This window comes from Syngnathus scovelli, chromosome 20 (genome assembly GCF_024217435.2).
Source record: "Syngnathus scovelli strain Florida chromosome 20, RoL_Ssco_1.2, whole genome shotgun sequence".
Taxonomy (NCBI): Eukaryota; Metazoa; Chordata; class Actinopteri; order Syngnathiformes; family Syngnathidae; genus Syngnathus; species Syngnathus scovelli.
Window position 1 is genome coordinate 11,112,217 of NC_090866.1, and position 18,971 is coordinate 11,131,187.

An 18,971-nucleotide genomic window follows, 5' to 3' on the forward strand; every position below is an offset into this window, starting at 1 on the left:
AGTCATAAACTGCAGTTATACTTAAAGCAACCAATCGCATCTCTAATTAGGAAAAACACCAGTGTTAAGATAAATCCACTTTTTTTCATACTTAAAATAGGTTTGCAATTAAAGTCAACGTTTGTTGTTTCACGGGTCAAACTTTCAATCCTGAGATAACATTTTCTATTTTCATTATTCAATGAGCTTCTTGGGATTTCTGCTCCACAAAATTCAAATAAAAACTACAAGAGCTGACTCACCTGAGTGAGTCAACACGTTGCGTTGACTGTCAATCAGCACTCCTCGCCCCGCCCCTCCCCGTCTACGGGTGGGATAAGGTCTCGCTTGCATCCTGTGTCGGCCTCATCGTGCAACAGGAGGGCGGGTGGGACGTCGGGAGGCGTCCAGCATGTCCCTGAGCCCCCCCAGGCACTCCACCCCCTTCTCGGTCATCGACATCCTGCAGCACGGCCCCATGGACGACCTCCACCGGAGGTTCGGCGCCGTGCAGGAGCCCGGACTGGCCGGCTTGTACCGGTACCAGCAGCAGCACCAGCAGCAGCACCAGCAGCACCAGCAGCACCAGCAGCAGCACCTCCATCAGCAGCATCAGCACCATCTTCAACACCAGCCCCACCTGTCCACTTCTCCCGACGCCTACAACGTCGGCACCAGCGTGCCGCACTTCTCGGGCTCGGTCGGGGGGTTCTGCAGCGGCAGCGGCGGCGGGGAAATGCCGGCCTATCAGGAGTCGCTAAGGGCGGTTGGCCCTGCGGCTGCGGCCTGGTACGGCGGCCCCGAAACAAGATACGCACCAAGTTAGTTGACATATATTTCGATCATCTTTGCCACTACTTACACTCATTTTAATTCTGTTTTAAATACTTTACAGTTGTGTTCAATGCAACAGTGTAGTAAATTTATTCCACCTTTGTTTTGAAACTCGGCAAAAAAGGATGCATGCGAGAAACGATTAAAAGTTGGAGACAAAAAACTTTAATCTTTTTTTCCAAATTAAAATTCCTTTTGCAGCGTAAATTTACAAAATGTTTACTTTAAAGCTTGTTACATGTGTTTTTTTTTTTGTTGTTGTTTTTTAAAGTAACCTTGCGTTGAAAAACAAAAAGATGATGTGGGAGTTACTTCACAATAGTTGCATTTAATTCAAGGACTTTACTCCAGTAATTTGTTACAACAATTTAGCATTAATTTCCCCCAAATTAGTGGTGCTTTTCTTACTTTAATTAAATTAGTTTCCGTTCATATCTATTAATGCGCCGCATTGTAGTCAGATTCTTTTAATTACTGCTGGACAACAAATTGCGCAACCGTTTTGGAACTTATCATTTGACTTTTGGAAACATTTTATATTTACGTCATATTTTTGAGTGCATAATATCTATTTTTATCGGGTGTAAAATTATACCATTACACGATTTTTACCTAGAGATCAATTGATTGCTGCGCTAAAGCAAGTGTGCAAATCTTGCAAAAAAAATAACGCTTCGTGAGATATTCTTGGATTAAGGAGAAAAAAAAAGGGGCATAACCTCGTGTTGACTTTGCAGTTTCCCGGCTGATGGGCTCCTGCGGCGGCCTGTCGGGCGGCCTGTCTGCAGCCTTGGACGGCAGCGCCAAGGCCGCCTTGTCGGTGGCCCCGCGGAGGAAGCGTCGAGTGCTCTTCTCGCAGGCCCAAGTTTTCGAGCTGGAGCGCCGCTTCAAGCAGCAAAAGTACCTGTCGGCCCCCGAGAGGGAGCACCTGGCCGGTCTCATCCACCTCAGCCCCAACCAGGTGAAGATCTGGTTCCAGAACCACCGCTACAAGCTCAAGCGACAGCTCAAGGACAAGGCGGCGCAGCGGCACCATGACGCAGGCGGCGGCGGCGGCCTGTGCGCGATCAACCGCTCATCGCCGCTGCTCGCCAAGCCCAGCCGGGGCGAACCCGAACCGACGGCGGAGGCCAAGACGAGCAACCAGCAACTCGAACGGGACGTCCAGGAGGAGCACCGGGAAGGGAAAGGGGGCCACTCGCTAGAGTCGCCCACGGGCTTCCGCGCGCACACGGACGCGGCGGTGCTTGATTACACCGGCGGCGTGCTCGGTTCCTCCACTTTGCTCTACGGCAGAACTTGGTAGGACCGAACCGGAACAGAGACAGACGCGGACTGAGGAGGTGCAAGTTTTTGGGCTGTTTTTTGGAGCCAAAGTTGGCGTTGCCTTGGACATGTGACCGGATTCCTGCAGACTCTTGACTACGTAATTATTTCAGCTTTCAAGCAAAAATATTCAATTTTCAATGAATATCCTTCCTTTGCCCTCTGAATTTAGACTATTTGTTTGAAATGAAATTATGGAACTTATTACATTTGAAAGCATATTTTGAGGTTTTTGGTAGTTGCACTGGATGAAAGAATAAAAAAAGTGCAAGTTAACACATGACTTGTTCTTTTATTGGACAAGTTAATAAAAGACATTGTTGGAGAATCTCTCAAAAGTACAACAGTCACTTAAAGTTCCACGTATATTTCGGAATAAAAAGAAGAAGCAGAAAAAAAAAAAGCTCATTCCCAGACATATCTTCTGGATGCAGGTGGTGCAGGGTAACCACCTCTGTTGGAACTGTTGTGGCCCTAAAAACCAAACGGAGTGCATTTTCTCTAACAAGCAAGTAACATGACAAATGGATTTTCTATGAATTATCACCCATTGGTGATGAACTAAATGCATCAAATTTGAAAATAAAAACCCATGAAGCTTTTTTTTTTTTTCCGGGGGTGTTCTGCCCCCTCACCCCAAAAGAGTAGGAAGATAAAACTTGCACAAGTCTTATTTGCCATCACTTAAATTGTCCTTCAACTACCATCTCAAAATGAAATGAGAAGGAAGAAAGTTTTGACGGAGAATTATATTTCAATATAAACCCTACCTTGAGCAATTAATAAACGACTCGCATTACGGTTTATATTTTTGGTACCTGGTGCCAGTCGTTACTTTGCTGCTGGAAGTGCGACTGGTAGCCGCCGCGTCGGGCCCCGCCGCCACCCCGGCTGGCGTTGTGTTGGTAGGCTCCCCGCTGTGACTGCATGGCCCGGTCCCAGCCGTGAGCGCCGCCGCCACGACCGCCGCCGCCGCCACCACCACGACCACCGCCGCCACCTCCATAAGGATGATGCCTGAAAACACAAACTTCATATCACGCATATTGCTATTGGCAAGTATTTAAAAAAAAAAAAAATGTTGCCATATTCACATTTCACCAATTCACAAAGTTTTTGGGGGGGATTTCATCTAAACAAAATGAGTATCTTCCCGCCACCTTGTGGCATCTACAGGCAATGGTAACCTTTTTTCAAGAAATATTGAGGGTCTGGCAGCAAATAAACAGTTGCAAACCTGCTAAAAGAAATTATCGACTCACCGTTGAAAGCGAGGCTGGTGCTCATATGACGATGACGATCTAGAATCTGCACACAACAAAGAACGGTGTCAGGCTCACTTACAAAGACCCGAAGGAGCCGTCGGCAGAACCGGGCCGCCGCGTGACATCGGCGTGGATCAAATCCGGGCCCCGGGAGCTCCGAGGGGGAACATTTGCATGTTTTGTTGAGCAAATGAAAAAAATTAAGAAGAAGCATTGAGCTAGCGGGATTGTGGACTCCTCAAGTGGCTAGCTTCTATCGAGGCGAACATTTCACAAAGGCCCACTTGAGGAAAAAAAAAAAGACAAAGTAGCCAAAGGCTGCTTCCAGAGTCGCCGTTGCCATGGTGATGACCAGCTGCCCGCTTGTTTGGCCGCTCCACCTGCCGCCGTGGACACCTTGCGACTACGACAAGTTTTTTTTGTCAATCATTTAAATGTTAGGCAGCAGCTCGATACACTGCGCACAATAAACCTGCTTGAAATATTAAGGGGAGAAAAAAAAGTTAAGTCTTTCAAACAAAGCCGTGAGAAGCAATGGAGCTCGAATTCTTATAAATCAAATCAAAAATAATAAAAAAAGTTGTTCAAGTTAATGTGACACAAAATCTGCGTTTAATGCGGGGGATTGCTTCAAATCCGACTATGCGTGCGAGATGGGGAGGAGGGCTTAGAATTAATTTTCGGGCCTATAGTTACATTTGTGGCATCTTTTGAGAAAGGAAACACGGCTTGAATCGGAGGTCAAGTAGGAAATATCGGGCAGAGGGCGGCGCCACCGCCATGCCGGTTATTCTCCCGTTTGATGAAGTCTTGCGTTGACGCGGCTCAAGTGGACCACCCAGCGGGCTGGCAATTAGAAGGCCGGGCCTGAAAAGCCGGGGAATGACAAGTGGACACCTGTCAATCTCTTTAATTAGTCGTGATCTGAGAGCGTCTGGGCCTCCAGCGTGCGCGCACAAAAGCCAACAAAAGGATTACGCCTTCCAATCCCGACAGCGCGTACTGGCCACTCTATTAGGGACGGATTAGCGGCCGCTCGGCAACTAAACGCCCCTTTTCAATTTCCACGACGACTCTTTGACTCAGCTCAAACAAAAACAGAGTTTTTTTTTTGCAGACGTCCACTTTTCATAGATGACATTGTTGATTCCTGCAAAACTATCCAAGCTCCCTCAATGGGTCGTCAGAAAATATTTGGGGATTTCTGCAGGCCTCCACAAAAGCAGCTTGATTGTCTAAATTGCAAGATCAGTTTTTCCTTTGGATATCAACGAGCGACATTTCTAGCAATTTAAATGCATTGTTGCCAAGCGTCATTCTTTTTGTGACGTCCTATGAAAAGAAAAAAATAAGACAATTTAAGTGAATCAAACTCCCAAAGTATTTCACCGCCGAAACGGAGTGACAAAGTTAGCGAGCGGGTCAGAGGGTGGGCGGACTTGTTAGTTTGTCGCTTTAGCCGCGCGGCACAATCAGAGCTTGGCCGCGGGCACACAAAGACGCCCTGGCGAGCTCGCTGTGGGGGGGTGGCCGCCTCATCAAAGAAGAACTTAACTTGCCTCTCGAGGCAAGGAGAGACCGATTTGGCTTATAGCCAATGTGTGCCTTACGTTGGTAGGACTGGTCATTGCCGCCGCGGGGCGCGCGGTAGTTTCCTTGCTGGTGGTAGTTGTCAGGCGGCGGGTAATTGCTGTATTGGCCTCTATGTTGGTTTCTGAGCGAGTGACTGCAAGAGGGAAAAAAAAAAAAAAAAGAGGATGTCAAACATGCAGCTTGGCAGCTTCTAGCAGGACTTTTTTTTTAAAATGGAAAGGTGCTCATCATGAATTCCAAACACGGCGCTTTCAGGGGTGCCAGATGTTCAATTATTGCCGTTTCTTAATGATAATGTGGACGTGCGGAGGAGGAAGTGGAGATCATAATCAAGCATGGCCGCTTAATGGCCAGCGTGGAGGCGGGACACCAACATTTAGAAAAAAAAAGTGCTGTACACGCGTAACGAAAAAATTGACATTGTAAATGAGCAGAAAGAAGAAAAAAAAAAAAAACCTCACCCCAGAGCTCGGAAGCCCGACTGGTCCAAGTGAGCCTGCTGCCTGTTGGAGCTGAAACCCAGCTGAGGCCTCCACGGCTGGTTCTCCCGCCTGTCCCAGTCCCCCGGCTTCAGCACGTTGTTGGGAAGCCTGAAGGCAGTCAAGGCCATGTGACGCTAGGCATTACAACCCTCGAAAAATGGAAAAGTGTTTGTTACTGACTTTGCTCCGGGGAGGAGCTTAGACTTGAAGACAAAGCCCTCGTCAAACTGGGGATCCTTGAACTTCACTCTGGAAGACAACAAAAATTTGCTCAATTGAAATGGAAGCAAATTTTCTGCTAGCTTCATGCTAACACATCGCCATTGATAGGCTGACAACACTAGCGCTGACACTGTGGCACTTCTTCTCACCCGATGGCGCTGTTGTTCGCAATGTCCCGCAGCATGGGGATGGGTGACAGCACCGGCCTGAGGTACAAAAGGTCAAAGGCGAGTGAGCGTCCCGACGGCTCAGACAGCGGGGTGGCTTGGTTCGCCTTCTGCCCGGGAACGTGCAGGAGGGAGCACGAGCAAGTGGTCCTTACTTATCTGGTAGGATGGGGTCATCATCGAGCGATAAGATACCTTGGATTCCGTGGCAGAGCTCTGCGGGCATTGTGGTGTCCTACAAGACAACAGCGACGTGATCTGACCTACCACGTGAGTGCCGGCCGCACTTTGATTTTTTGGCTGGCGTTACCTCTTCACATTGTGTATTGTAGAGTTCCTGGAGGAAGTCCGACAGCGGGTGAGAGCTCCTGACAAACAACAAGTCGCTTCCGAGACTGTTTCTCCTCACTGCAACCACCAATGATTCAAATCATTTCAATTCATGAGAAAAACGAATAATTAAACGGCGTCGAAATGCGAGACTGACCTTCTTCGGCCGTGAGGTCGGGGTAGACGTTGGCCAGCGTGGTTCGCAGGCGCCGCTCGTCCACAAAGGGCAACAAGGCCACGCCTTTGAGAAGCAATAGCGTCAACAGAGCGGAAGCAAAGCGACCGGGCGAAGAACTCACCTTGCCAGGCGTACTTCTTCCCGTTCAGGTCTATGGCGAAGTCGTCAGGGTAGAAATCAATGATAGGAGATTCCTGTATCACAACACATTTTTTTTTTTTTTACAAATGTATTACACAGCAAGTGCTTCAAGTGCCGCCAACTCACCGGATTGCTCATAAGATTCCGCCACGTTTCTGGCAGGAAGTTGCCACTGGCGGCAGGAAACACGCTCATCAGCTGCTCCAGCGGCTTGAACTGCACACGCACACAGCAAAAATTATTTCACACGGATCTTACGTGGGCGTCACCGGGCCACGCTGGCTTACCGGTTGGGTTCCTCGCTCAAAGTCGCTGAACAGTCCTTCGATGTCCTTGAAGTCGGAGGCAAAGGGGGCGTAGTGGAAGGGGAAGTACCACTTCCAGGAGGCGCAGCCCTGCAAGCACAAACATGTTCTGAATGTCATTTTGGAGATTTAACGACAACATTTTACGTTTGAAGGAGCTCCATCAAAAGCATTTGGCTTCTATCAAACGATTATTCCCCAAATCCTAAGTAAAAGAAAAACAGAAGCACGAGTATGGCGCTTTTAATTTTATTCACACACCCTCCTCCCCTTAATTTTAGGATGAGGAGAGGGGGGGGAGGCTAGCGTGTCAAATTACAGCTCTCAAATGGCAGCGGTCCGTTTGAGCTCCCCGTGGCAGACGCAAAACAAAGAGAAGGTCCTCATCGTATGAAAAGTGATTTCGGGAGCAAAGTGTGAATCACGTCTTGGGTGTTTCACGGCCCCCCTCTTGGCGAGCGGCGCGTGACGCTAACGCCGTTGGCAGCGGCACCGTGAATGCGCGGCAACGCCCGGCGGACACGTCCCGTCTGCCTAGGACCTTTTAATCAATTCAGAGCGGCCCGCTGAGACCGGCTTTGGATTGCCGAGCATGTGGAGACTGACTCCCCCCCCTCCCTGTTCGTGGATTCTCAAAATAGTGGCAGCACTATTTTCAAGCACATTGAGGTGAGGCGGAGTGGCCATGGCCTCACCTGGTAGTAATAGCGTAGAACCCAGCAGAGGCCCTCCACGTAGGACTGGACAACCTTCCTCTTGAAGCCTTCGTCGGAAGCGTCCACGTCAAACTTGGTCTTGTAGTAGCGCTGTTTCCAGCCGTCCTCCCACAACCTGCAAAGTGCAAAGCTCAATCAAACGGCTTTCGCCTCCATTTCTTAATTCTCTTTTGACATCTGGGAAAATTGAAATGTTGGAGGCCGTGCAGCATCTGTGCCGCCGCTGAGGCCCGGTCCGGCGCGGCCTGCGGGGAGCGCCGGGCCTCCTGAAGGCAACGTCTCCATGAATACCAAATCAGTCGGGCGGATTTAGCAGATTTGTTAAGTGCGTCACACAGGAATTGACTGCTTTCCATTTTAATTGTGTGCGTGTGTGCGGTTTTGTACAATTCATGTCTGCGCAGGACAGTCAGCCAGCTTCATTCCGACGTACCTGACGTTGTCTTCCGGCTCGGACTCGTCGTCGCTGTCTGCTTTTCTCTTCATGCCTCTGTTGTTGTTGTCGCTGGGGCCCGCAAACTACCGACAGCGCAAATTAAAATGAACATTCGACTTTGCTTTTTTTCTCTCATTATTTTGTTTTTTTAAATAGATTTTTTTAGATACATTTTTTTTTTTAGCTTTGAGAACAGCTTTATGAAAATGTTTCTCCGGTGACGAGACTAATGCAACTCACATTGGCGCCAGCGCCATTCTTCATCGAGGCCTTCAGGGACTGAGCGGCATCCTGGACAAGAACACACACAAACACACCTTTAAAACGCAGAAGTGAGGCTCGAGCAGGGTGCTGAGATTTGAGGCGGCACCTGATTGGACCGCATCCTCATGTCGTAGGCTTCCTGGCGAGGGTTCTCCACCGCGTGCGGGTTGTGACCTCTACCCAGCGCGTGGGGGGCGAATTGGCCCTCTGTCATGTAGGCGGGGCCTTGCCGCTCCCACTACGCTCATGAAAACACAAAAACGAAAATTTAGAGTTTGATAGTTGACTGCCGACAGAGTCCAAGTAACTTACCTTCATCCGTTGTCGTTTGTCTTTCATCCTCTTCCTAAAATTCACCTGATAAGACAGAAAAGGCTTTCAACCAAATCGGTCCACATTTTGTGTGCCTGGGAATGTTTGTCAAGTTGGAAACTTGCATCATCTTCTTTGCGTTTCTGGAAGATGTTGTCCTCGGCCACGCCCACGGCCTTCATGATCAACTCCACGCGTGACAGGTTGACGAAGCCGTTTTCTGTCAGGTAGCCCTGTACGCACACACATGCGGTCATCAGCGCCTGCAATCCCATGCACAGCCACCGGCCGGCCAGCCACACTTACTCCGGTATTGTGCACTACTTCTTTGTAGATCCTCACCAGTCGATCTATCGCCCCCTCTCTGCGAGATGAGGGAACAGCGGCAAGTATAAGATTATTTGCGGAAACCCCCTTAGACAGGGCGGGCGTTGCGAGTACGAAGATGTGACCTGATTTCCAAGGAAGGCAGGTGAGGGAGGAAGTCGTTTCCGACAAAGAAACACATGAACACCCAGTCGTCGACGCTCCTCTCAAAGTCATACGGGAAGGGCAGACTGGACATGGTCAAGTCTCGAACGAGATACTGAAAGACGACGTGGCGCCATGAGCGTGACACTCTGCCTAACGCACGCACAAAAAAGGTCACGTACCTCTCTCAGCACGCAGAGCCGGATGAAGATGAACTCTTGCTCACACACCGGCATGGTGTTTGCAAATTCATCGTGCTGGAGGGGGCGAGAGGTGAAAGCGAGGACTTTATTTCGGGAAGTATTGACGAGGGCGCGGAGAAGGCGGCGTGATCTGACCTGGCCTTGCTTTTCTCGGGCGAGACCCTGACACTCTTTGAGTTCGTGGCCCATTTGATTGCAGAGCGCGCAGGGGCGGGGCTGGTTGGGTTTGAACTCCTCCCGGATGATGGTGAAGTTGGGCTCGTGCGTGGCCAAGCCCAGCATAATGAGGTCGGCTGAGTGGTTGACGCAAAGCAACACAAGTTTAGTTGCAAAAAAAATAAAATACTTTCATCTCCCGACGTGCGCTGAAGACTGACCGTCAGCACCGCACAGGCAGTGATGCGTGTTGGGGTCGTGGTTGGGCTGAGCTGCGGATTTAAAAACTGCCAATTAAAAACTTTGCCGCCATCTTGGCACAAATTGTCATGAGCAAGCGGCACCTCTCTGTCTCCTGATGTAGTCCATGATCTTGTGTTCGCCTTCGCCGGGCACGCTGGCGTCAGACAGGATGACCTTCGAGACCCGCAAAGGAAAAGGATTCTTAGCGACGACATCGTCGCCATCTCAACGCGCCACGCGAGCGTGCAGAGCTTACCGTGAGGTTTCGCCATCCCGGGTCGTTGCTGAGTCGGTCTGCGACGTAGTAGCGAAGACACTGCGCCAGGTTGTCCATGAACTCTGTCCCCTGGAAACACGAGACAAACGGTCACCTCAACATATTTCCAAGACAAACGGTCACCTGAACATATCTGATTCCCCTTACCGGCGTGATGCAGTTGCTGTCAAACCTCTCCTTAATCCCATCATGCGGCAGGTATCCTCCTGCGCAGGAAGAGGTGCACGTCAGATAATTGGATGACTAGTTCCTCTTTGATGAGGGGACACAAACCTTTCTGGATGACCTCCTCCCGTATGCGATTCTTCTCTTCGGTCAGCTCCGCGCCTTCTTTGGAAGCGCGGAAGCGGCGAGAGCGCTGCTGGTTCATTTTGGCACGAGGCGCCTGGTTGAAAGTTGAACGGTCAGGTTATTTCGGAGTCGGAAATGTTCCGCGCGTACGAGTCGCTTACCACGCCGTCGATGGCCATGTACAAAACTCTCCTGGGACGCACGATATTGAACAGACGATCGATGTATGCAAAGATGGCCACCATCATCTCATCCTCGTTTTTTGGCGCCGCTCTGTGGACACGTCAAAAACAGACATTTCAACAAAAACAAAATTTGCGACAACAAAAGTGGCCAGTCCGACCACACTTGGTGTTGCGACAAATCTTGTCACTATTCTACGGGTAAAAGAAAATAATAGGAAGCACTTCATACTTGTCTTCCGGATGTGTACAAGGGTGTATGATTCCGTTCATGTCCAAATACAAATTGTCGAACTCCACATCGTTGGGGTTTGGCTTGGTTGTGTCGACGGGGATGCGAACTCCATTGCAGTCCCGACCCTGGAAGACACAAACAATAACATTCAAATTCAAGCTTGAATAATGTTTTTTTTTACGATGACGTCACATTTTGACGTCAAAGTACATCATGGGCCGAGAACGACCCATTTTGTTTTAAATTTAGTCAGACTCCATTCACGGCTGATGTGCAACAACGAAAACAGTCTAAAACGAGTCCTCATGTAAACTTAAATTGCAACGGCAAATGTGCTTTGAGAGTTTTGCAAGTACGAATGCCAATATGCTACGTACTTACCTTCTCCTCCACACAATGTACAACAATGGAAGGATATTTGCGGCTCAGCCAACGGAAAAATGCCGGGACTCCCATCTCTTAACTATCGCTTCCCCCGCTACGCAATAAAAACGGATAAACGTCGACAAAAATCCCTAAAAACGTCACGTAAAACACCAACTTCAAATCGCGTGGGAAATAAACGCGCTAGTAGCTACATGCTTGTTGAGAATCAGGTGTTTTTCCGGGTCACGCTGTTCACTGTTTTCTGGGGAATCTTCAGTTTGCTCTCACAGCGACGCTGCTGGCCAAAATCGGTATTGTACGTTCTACACGGCCTTTGACTTGCACTTCATCAACATCACATCATTTAAATAAGACATTTAATTAAGAATTGACTCCAATAAATTTAACTAAAGTCAGGTGTACCGGTGATGTTCTAAATTAATAAATGACAAAAACGATTTTATTATGAGTTTGCGTCACACTGACGGACATCTGTATCATTTTTCTACCCGAAAAAGCAAATATGAACGCAAGCGTCGGTAAACCATGTTAAAATAAAACATAAAAAACAGGTCATCCTAATGGTCATTTAAGAAACACCACATGGCCTGGTGATCATTTCAAAGGCCGCAAATCTCCATGGAGGCAAAGCAACAGGGGGGCTGGCACTGGGGGGCAGCTGCAGCTTAAGTATTCAAACAACATTTCATCTCATTTTAGCTCAAACACATCCCACGCACACACACACAATGACTCGTTGGCACGCACGCGTCTAACATGTACGTGAAGATTGTGTACGGCCAAATGTGTCAATACTTTTTCTTGGTCTCTTTTGATGAGTCCGCCCCTTCAGTTGGGACATGAAAAGCACAGCATGAAGTCACATGGTGTCATGCACACATTGCTGAGCTGCACATCTTAGCTTTCCATTGTGAAACACGCACACACACACAAAGGCGTATGTTTGGCGGGTCATTAGGATTGCTATCTGTATTCTTATTATTGGAACCACTGAAGCTGCATTATTCCAGCTAAGGGCACGATGATGCAGCCTCTATGTGTCCGTTCATAATAAAGCTGTTAGATAGGCCGGTTCTGTCCCATAGGCTGCACATTAAGAGCATATGGGAAGGGGCCAACCACAGAGTAGCTTGGTCTGAAACTGAAATGTGTCGCCCACCTAACTGAAAGCACAAACAAGTCGACAAGTTGAACGGTGCCATCCTCTCCTGCAACCTTGAAGGTGTCGACCTCCACTTCCTTCAAAAGGGACTTTGCAGAGCCTCAAATGTGATCTTGTGCACAGCAAAAGAAACTTGTGACAACTGTGCTGAGCTCCCTGCCAGCGTTTTGATGTGCGGCAGCTCGCCATTAGCTGCCGCATCAAAGCCGGATCAGCCATCGGCGCCTCCCGGGGGGGGGGGGCGAGGTCCGGCGTAAAGGCCCGCCGCCGACATCTCGGCGGCTGTTGTAGTCGCCTCTTATCTCCGCTTAGCGAGCTGGAGGCTTTTTAGCGGCTCATTTACAAACAAGCTGGGTTGGTCTCGTTAGAGGCGAGGCGGAGAAGGGGCGGATGGACATCTCGCATGCTCATTACGTGAAAACAGGATAGCAGGGGAGGGGCGAGGACATAAGAAAGGGCCTTGTTTGAGAACATCAGCCACCACCGTGGAAATGCAAACACAAACGCACACACTCAGACAGACAGACAGAAGAAATTGACTACTAAAACGCTTCGGTATATTTACAAATGTAATGGCAAATGAAATTACAATGAATAATAATGGATGTCCTCTAGCAACGATTTGATCATCATTATTTTGTCATTGTTGTACAGGAAAAATAAAAACAATTAACAAAAGCATTTAAAAAAAAAAAAACTGAAAATTATGACACATTACATCAAACTGCAAAATCTAATTATAAGTGCAGTAATTAAATCAATAAGATCAATTGTGAAGTAATGCTGCCATCTGCCGTCTCAATTAGAAACTGCAGCATATACACATTAGCTCGATAGATAATTAGGTATATTAATATTGATAAATGTGTATATGTTTATCATGCAGTAGGTTCAAGGATGTTAATGGACCTTTTCAAATATTTTTCGTCATTACTGAACCAAAACGCGTTTCCAGTGGTTTGTCCAAATCCAGCGAGCTTCCGTAGTAGTTAGCAGACTGTCGCATGTTAGCTTCCTGATAGCTTCTCTGTTTGACCCGGTGAAGCCCTTCAGCCTCCCGACAAAACTGAAATCTTATTAGCCCACACGAAGCTAATTATTATGATATAATAATAATAATAATAGCTAAACTATTATTCTTTGCTTATTTGGCTCTTTTGTCGGCAACGAGAGGTGAGTTAATATTCACTTCACCCCAAAAAAGCACAGCACTGTCATCAAAAGTTGAGTGAAATGTTAATCTCGATTTCCAAACGTACTCACTCAGTATAAAATTTGGGCCTGACAGGATGTCTGGCAAACCTTTCGCACCTTTGGCCAAAAGGTTGATGAAGGGAATCATCGTTGTCGAGCTACTCGGAGTCTTCGGTGCATATGCGCTCTTCCACGCCATGAACACTAGCCAAGGTGTGTGCACGCGCGCGCGCACACGCACTAAATCAATACTTGTCAGCTGACAATTACACAGCATTGTAATTCTTTGGCGAAAAAAAAAATCATCTCCGATGACTTTACGGTGTTTTAATCCACATTTGTGTGTCAGTCATTAATCGAAATTGTTTCAGATTTTAGAAGCACAATGAAGAAAAGGTTTCCATCCATTCTGGAAGGTGAGCAGGAACACAGTAAGAACATAGATGATGCTTTTCGGTCCATGATGGCAGCAGATATTTTGGGTTTCTCCTGTCAACAGTCTACTACAAGTCCAACGAGCTGGCGGGCGTGACCGGCGTGCGGCTGAGAGACCAATTGGATTGGGAGACAGACGCCGGCGGCCGCTGACAATTATTTCCGCTTCTTTTTGTTCCCCATCATCATGGAGGTCTTGTTGCCACGTGCAAAGCGCTTCCTCTTGTTGAAGGTGGCCTTCTTCTTTCGCAGCGTCTTGGCGTCGCGGTCGTGGATCCAGTCGTCGCGTTGGCTCTCCCACTTGAGCTGCTTCACGCCTGCACGCAAGAACTTGGGGTCAACTACTACTTGGGAAATTTGTTTCAAGGGACCTTGACAGTGGTGCCTTGAGATAAGAGTTTAAATTTTTGTGACCATAGTTGTATTTTAAATTGTTTTGAGTTGAATTGAATGGAAAAGATGATCCGGGCAATAAAAGGTCCAGTTTGAAAGAATTTCTCGTCAATGATTTTGTTACCTGCTTTGTCCTTGTTGGCCATGGCGTTCAGTCCGATGTTATCAAACTTGGCGCCGGCGTTATCATCCAGCAGGCAGCCAAACTTCATTGGAAAAGAAAAGTTGAATTATTGTGAGAAGCAGCAATCTCATTTAATTGTTTGGCATGCGACCTCTGACCTCCTCAGCCGCTGCAAACATGGCCGTTCCTTTTTCTCCTTTCTTTTTCTTCTTTCCTGCTTTGGAGGTTGACAGCAAGATGCAAAATGAGGCAAGAAGTTGACGTCAACGTTTCAAATCATTTTCCAAAATGAGAACAAACCAAAAGTCCGTGTGAAGTCCAGCGCTTCGCTCGCCTTCCTCTTGACTTTCTTGGAACACGGTGTCACATCTGGAACATCAACTTCTTCATCTGAGGAAGATGACATGGAAACGTATAGTATTAAAACTGTTATTTCCAACTCTTAATGTTTTACAGTAAATTAACAAAACTATTGAATTAAATAGCCAAAAGGAACAACATCGTAAACTCACCAAAGTCGACATCTTGCTCGTCATCATCTTCCAGTTCTGGAAGTAGAAGGACAACTGAATGCTTCAAGTGCACTTTTGCCAACAAACGACGCCACTTGTAATTTTAATTCAGACCTTTCATCAAAGCAAAAAAAAGACTTACCGTCTTCATCAGCAAAATCTCCGGCAGGCTCCATGAAGGTTCCTCCTTCTTCATCCAGGTCTTCCCCAAAGTCTTCCTCGTCCATGCTGCCCAGCGACACCTCCTCGTCGTCCAGCTCGTCCAAGTCGTCCAAGTCCTCCGACGCGTCCGACTCGTCCCCATCTTTTTTTCCGCTTTTTTTCCTTGTGTCGCCCGACATGTTCCTGAGATGTTGAGAAACGCACAAATTAGTTGGCGACTATTTTTCTTCTTCTTATTTTTTTTTCTTTGTGCCAAAATGTAGAGCTCACCCGGCAAAGTCCAAGCCTTCGTCTGCGAACTCGGCAAAGTACGAGTCCTGTTCGCACAAGTCTGTTAAAAGACGACTCGTTAGCTGCGAGCGCAAGATGAGGAAGGAGAAAAAGGAGAAGGAGGCGGCCTACCGAGAATCTTCTCAAACTCGTCGTCGTCGATATCCTCCAGGCTCTCGGTGTCGTCGCCCCTCTTGGGCCGGCGGCGGCGCGCGTTCTCCTGCCGGCGCTTCTTGAAGAAGCTGCCGGGCAAAACAAAAATAAAAAATAGCCACAGCGGCTCGCTCACAACACTCAAAATTGCAAACAAACTCACCGATAAAAGAAGATTTGGTCCACAGGAATTTGACTTTCTTCTTTATCCAGGAACTCTTCGCTGTTCACTAAAATGCACGGGAAAAAAAAGGAGTAAACAAAAAATGCTTTTTGATTTGAGAAGACAAAGAAATGTGTCCATCACCTGCTAAAGAGATGCCGCGTGATCTGGTTTTAGGCTGCAACACCGTCGTGTCCGTGTTTTCTGCGTGGCAAAGACATCACATTATGGTCTCGACTTTTTTTTTTTTTTTGTGCGTGCGTGCGTGCGTGCTGATTACGTTTGCCCTTGATCTGTTTGGGGTTTCTGAAGACAAATCTATCGAGGAAGCGCATGAGAGTGAAGTCCTGCAGAGGGTCGCCGGAGTACTGGATCACATCCTCCTGTCAACAGTTCCCACATTTTTACACCGAATCAAATCGCAGTGGACGAAATTATTCATTGAATTTTTGTTCCCCCACCTGCAAAAGCGTTTTGGCGAAGAGCGACACAGACGGGTGGAAGTGCAGCGACAACTGAGGGAGGAAACAGTTCATAAGACTACAAAAATGGCCACCCGTAGAGCACCACATGAAAAGAAGACATTGCGTGTTTCTCACTCGGTGAAGTTCCCACAAGGTGGTGCGGTCTGCGCCGCAGAATAACGGATTCCTGTGCAGCGGGTCGTACGTCGTCTGCACTTGCTTCGCACCTGTTGATGGGATGCCCATTGATTAACCAATCCATCAATTGACATGCTGAGTGTGTGAGACGGACCTTCCAGGTTCTGATGATGCACCCACGACGGTGCAAGTTTGATCTCCTGCACGCTCGGCGTGACGTCCTCCATCTTGTCGGCGTCGGCGAAGCGCTCCTCGTCGTCGTCTTCTGGGCCCTTTTCTTCAGGGAGGTCTTTGAACGCCTCTTCCCCGTCCTCAGGAAAACAAAAATTGGCTATTAAGCCTCCTGAAAAGTGATCAAAGGTTCCCCAATTGTTGTTGGTACCCCGGCCTCCTGCAGCAGCGTCTTGAGTCCCGGCTTGTCCCGCATGACCTCGGAGACCAGGAAGAGGGCGCCGCAGGCAAAGTCGGCCCCTTGATCGGCGCTGACCTGCAGCAGACGCTTGATGAAGGCTTTGACGCGGCGCAGAACCGTGTCGGCCTTCAGCGACTTGTACAGCAGGTTGAGGAACATGTTCTGATGGGTAGATGTCGACAGACTCGCATCAAGGAGCTTCCTGGGGAGAGAAAGTCACTCAAGAGTAAAAACAATTTCTGCAGCCCCTGGACCTGAGGTGGAAAAACTGGTTGCTTACCTATACAAGGCCACGTAGTAGCGGTCAGAGACACTCTGCTGGGAGTCCATGACTTGGAAGAGCAGCATGAGGGCCTGCACGGCCGTGTTGAACTTGACCAGGTGGACCACTTTGAACAGCGTGTCCATCTGCTCCTTCACCTTCTCGTCACCACGGCTGGTGTACGGGTACGCCCGGTTGACGCCCGACAGCAGCGCGCTCAGCATCTTGGACTCCACCTCCTTCTTGCCCACGCAGGTGCGGAAGAAGGAGAAGTAGATGGCAATGAGCTTGGTGGCCAGCGCGTCCTCCTCGAGGCTCAGGTGCACTTGGCTGAGGAAGCAGATGGCGTAGTACTGAGCCTTGGCGCTGATGTTGGAGCGGAACATGAGGCGCTCCACCTCGCAGCACACCACCGCCTTCATGTTGGGGTGCTGGTGCAGCAGCGTCTCCAGCAGGTGCGAGGCCTTGGCCGCCATCTTGTACTCGGGGTCGCCCAGCTTGTTGACCAGCTGGACCAGCAGCGCCCGCTCCTGCTCTGGCCGCTGGCACAGGAGCTCGTGCACGGTGGCCAGCGCCTTGGCCTTGGTGGCCGCCACCGTGTCGTGGGCCACCACGTCCAACGCGGCCACAAACTCAGCCACGTGGTGCTTCAGGTGGTGCTCAAAGTACCAGAGGATAAGACGGCGGTCTCGGGCGTCGCGGTTGCCGCTCGCCAGCTCCTCCAGCTTGTCGAACGGGCGCTGGTCGAAGGGCCGCAGCTTCCTGTTCTCCGGCAGCAGGTCGGACAGGAACAGCTCCCGCACCGTGTCCAGTGCCATCAGGCCCATCCGTCGGTTGCCCTTTTTCTTCACCATGGACACCAGGTTCTCCACGTGTTCTAACATATGCACCGGGGCGTCCTGGATCAGGACGGTCATAGCCGCCATCCTGTCGGCCAGAACGCCAGCCGAGACCACCGTCTTCATCCAGGCTGAGTTGGCTCCTTTCTGCAGGTTTTTCTTGTTCTTGTACAGCGCCACTTCAGTTTCGTAAAGACGCTGAGCCAGCGTCTTGTAAGACGACACCAAGGCAGGATCCTGCGCTACCGTGGATCCTTCTGCACAATATTCCAGGTCATGCCATTTGCCTCCGGGTCTGATCAGTAGAATAGTCCTCTGATGGAACTCAAACACGTTTTGTTTGGCTCGTTTCACAGACGTCGCCGCCGCTTTTCCTTTCTTCGTCTTCTTCTGCTCCTGGGAAGGCTTCTGTTGTGGCTTGGAAGCTTTTCCCTCAGCAGGTTTCTCCGCTTTGGACGTTTTCGTCTCCTTCTTCTGAACTGCTTTTTCTTCTGTCTCGTCTGGGACAATCTGCAAGTTGGTAAAATTCCGAACGCCCAAATTTATGATAAACTTTTCTAGTTCTCCTTCTTCCAGGTCATCTATGGCGCCTTGCTTCCCTCCGTCCACCAACACGTTGGACTCGTCCAAGTTGGCCAGGAGTATGTAGTCGGCCTGCAGACAACAAAATCAAATACAGTTCATACCGTAAAGTATTTCAGTCTTTTTTTACATAAGTATTTGTGCTTCTAATAATTTACAGAAGGCAAACAATTTAGCCAGCGCTGTTCTCCGAATGTTTGCTTGAAGTCACCTTAGTTCCGCCGAGCCGCAGAACCTCCTCGAGATTAAACTCGTCCGGCTCCGCCTGATGTCTATTGTCTACCATCTCTGTCTGATTGTCCCTTTCGTCGTCGGAATCTTCCTCCATATTGTTATCTTCCGACTGGTTTATCCCCTTTTTGCTCGGGTTGAACTTTTTTCTGTGCTTGTTTTTGGCGGCCATGCTGCTGACATGAGGATGCGTTACCCGGAAGTGGAAAGGTGAACGTCACAAGGTGGTTTCCGCCACAAAAAAAAATCTCACACAATTTTGTCACACTATCAACAAATATACATATTTTAGAAATGTGAGCATAAAATTAAAATAAAATTGAATCAAGGTCCAGTGAACCAAACAAACCTAATTCCTGCGTATTCTCAGCTGGTCCAATCAAAAGGCTTGTTGCTCTGGCCAAATTTTCAAAATAAATTAAACACGCTAAATATGTACCTGCACCCAGGATGAACGAAAATTTAAAGTAGTGCAGATAT

At 48.7% G+C, this 18,971-nt stretch overlaps 4 protein-coding genes across 5 annotated transcripts; 2 read left to right on the plus strand and 2 right to left on the minus strand.

Moving 5' to 3' along the window:
• The first annotated feature begins 301 nt into the window (after positions 1–301).
• LOC125990505 (homeobox protein Nkx-2.4-like) lies at positions 302–2,542 on the plus strand. Its single transcript, XM_049757778.2, has 2 exons — positions 302–800; positions 1,551–2,542. The coding sequence occupies exons 1-2, from the start codon at positions 392–394 to the stop codon at positions 2,117–2,119; spliced, it is 978 nt and encodes a 325-aa protein (XP_049613735.1). The 5' UTR covers positions 302–391; the 3' UTR covers positions 2,120–2,542.
• On the minus strand, positions 2,412–11,228 carry xrn2 (5'-3' exoribonuclease 2). Its single transcript, XM_049757748.1, has 31 exons — positions 10,990–11,228; positions 10,606–10,733; positions 10,353–10,464; positions 10,174–10,285; positions 10,048–10,106; positions 9,880–9,969; positions 9,725–9,797; positions 9,602–9,652; positions 9,360–9,517; positions 9,204–9,278; positions 9,003–9,136; positions 8,857–8,914; positions 8,676–8,783; positions 8,551–8,595; positions 8,345–8,476; positions 8,215–8,265; positions 7,972–8,057; positions 7,518–7,653; positions 6,805–6,912; positions 6,644–6,733; positions 6,498–6,570; positions 6,356–6,439; positions 6,179–6,276; positions 6,024–6,103; positions 5,851–5,907; positions 5,660–5,728; positions 5,459–5,587; positions 5,015–5,130; positions 3,402–3,447; positions 2,958–3,156; positions 2,412–2,613 (listed from the first exon to the last, which is right to left on the minus strand). The coding sequence occupies exons 1-31, from the start codon at positions 11,062–11,064 to the stop codon at positions 2,545–2,547; spliced, it is 2,901 nt and encodes a 966-aa protein (XP_049613705.1). The 5' UTR covers positions 11,065–11,228; the 3' UTR covers positions 2,412–2,544.
• Positions 11,229–13,126: 1,898 nt separating this feature from the next.
• LOC125990533 (protein CEBPZOS) lies at positions 13,127–14,280 on the plus strand. Its single transcript, XM_049757814.2, has 4 exons — positions 13,127–13,330; positions 13,446–13,564; positions 13,723–13,767; positions 13,851–14,280. Exons 2-4 carry the CDS (start codon positions 13,447–13,449, stop codon positions 13,937–13,939), a joined length of 252 nt encoding a protein of 83 aa, XP_049613771.1. The 5' UTR covers positions 13,127–13,330; position 13,446; the 3' UTR covers positions 13,940–14,280.
• Positions 13,664–18,710, minus strand: cebpz (CCAAT enhancer binding protein zeta). 2 transcript variants are annotated; one of them, XM_049757808.2, is made up of 17 exons: positions 18,472–18,710; positions 16,858–18,332; positions 16,548–16,779; positions 16,320–16,476; positions 16,163–16,254; positions 16,025–16,078; positions 15,844–15,946; positions 15,708–15,767; positions 15,564–15,630; positions 15,380–15,489; positions 15,248–15,308; positions 14,958–15,160; positions 14,816–14,851; positions 14,604–14,693; positions 14,462–14,517; positions 14,304–14,385; positions 13,664–14,103 (listed from the first exon to the last, which is right to left on the minus strand). In XM_049757808.2, the coding sequence occupies exons 1-17, from the start codon at positions 18,661–18,663 to the stop codon at positions 13,943–13,945; spliced, it is 3,231 nt and encodes a 1,076-aa protein (XP_049613765.1). In that variant the 5' UTR covers positions 18,664–18,710; the 3' UTR covers positions 13,664–13,942. The 2 variants fall into 2 exon arrangements, with proteins under 2 accessions (XP_049613765.1, XP_049613764.1); XM_049757807.2 differs by having other exon boundaries at positions 14,462–14,520.
• Positions 18,711–18,971: the final 261 nt, after the last annotated feature.

Excerpts from the sequence above, each read along its gene's own strand:
- LOC125990505 (XM_049757778.2), top strand. The coding sequence starts at position 392 with ATGTCCCTGAGCCCCCCCAGGCACTCCACCCCCTTCTCGGTCATCGAC. Across the intron at positions 801-1,550 it reads CGAAACAAGATACGCACCAA|TTTCCCGGCTGATGGGCTCC; the intron begins GTTAGTTGACAT and ends TTGACTTTGCAG.
- xrn2 (XM_049757748.1), bottom strand. The coding sequence starts at position 11,064 with ATGGGAGTCCCGGCATTTTTCCGTTGGCTGAGCCGCAAATATCCTTCC. Across the intron at positions 5,588-5,659 it reads AAGCTCCTCCCCGGAGCAAA|GCTTCCCAACAACGTGCTGA; the intron begins GTCAGTAACAAA and ends GACTGCCTTCAG. Across the intron at positions 5,131-5,458 it reads TCGGGCTTCCGAGCTCTGGG|TCACTCGCTCAGAAACCAAC; the intron begins GTGAGGTTTTTT and ends TCCCTCTTGCAG.
- LOC125990533 (XM_049757814.2), top strand. The coding sequence starts at position 13,447 with ATGTCTGGCAAACCTTTCGCACCTTTGGCCAAAAGGTTGATGAAGGGA. Across the intron at positions 13,565-13,722 it reads CGCCATGAACACTAGCCAAG|ATTTTAGAAGCACAATGAAG; the intron begins GTGTGTGCACGC and ends AAATTGTTTCAG. Across the intron at positions 13,768-13,850 it reads GTTTCCATCCATTCTGGAAG|TCTACTACAAGTCCAACGAG; the intron begins GTGAGCAGGAAC and ends TCCTGTCAACAG.
- cebpz (XM_049757807.2), bottom strand. The coding sequence starts at position 18,663 with ATGGCCGCCAAAAACAAGCACAGAAAAAAGTTCAACCCGAGCAAAAAG. Across the intron at positions 16,477-16,547 it reads CGCTGCTGCAGGAGGCCGGG|GACGGGGAAGAGGCGTTCAA; the intron begins GTACCAACAACA and ends TGTTTTCCTGAG. Across the intron at positions 14,852-14,957 it reads AGATTTTGCTGATGAAGACG|AACTGGAAGATGATGACGAG; the intron begins GTAAGTCTTTTT and ends TTCTACTTCCAG.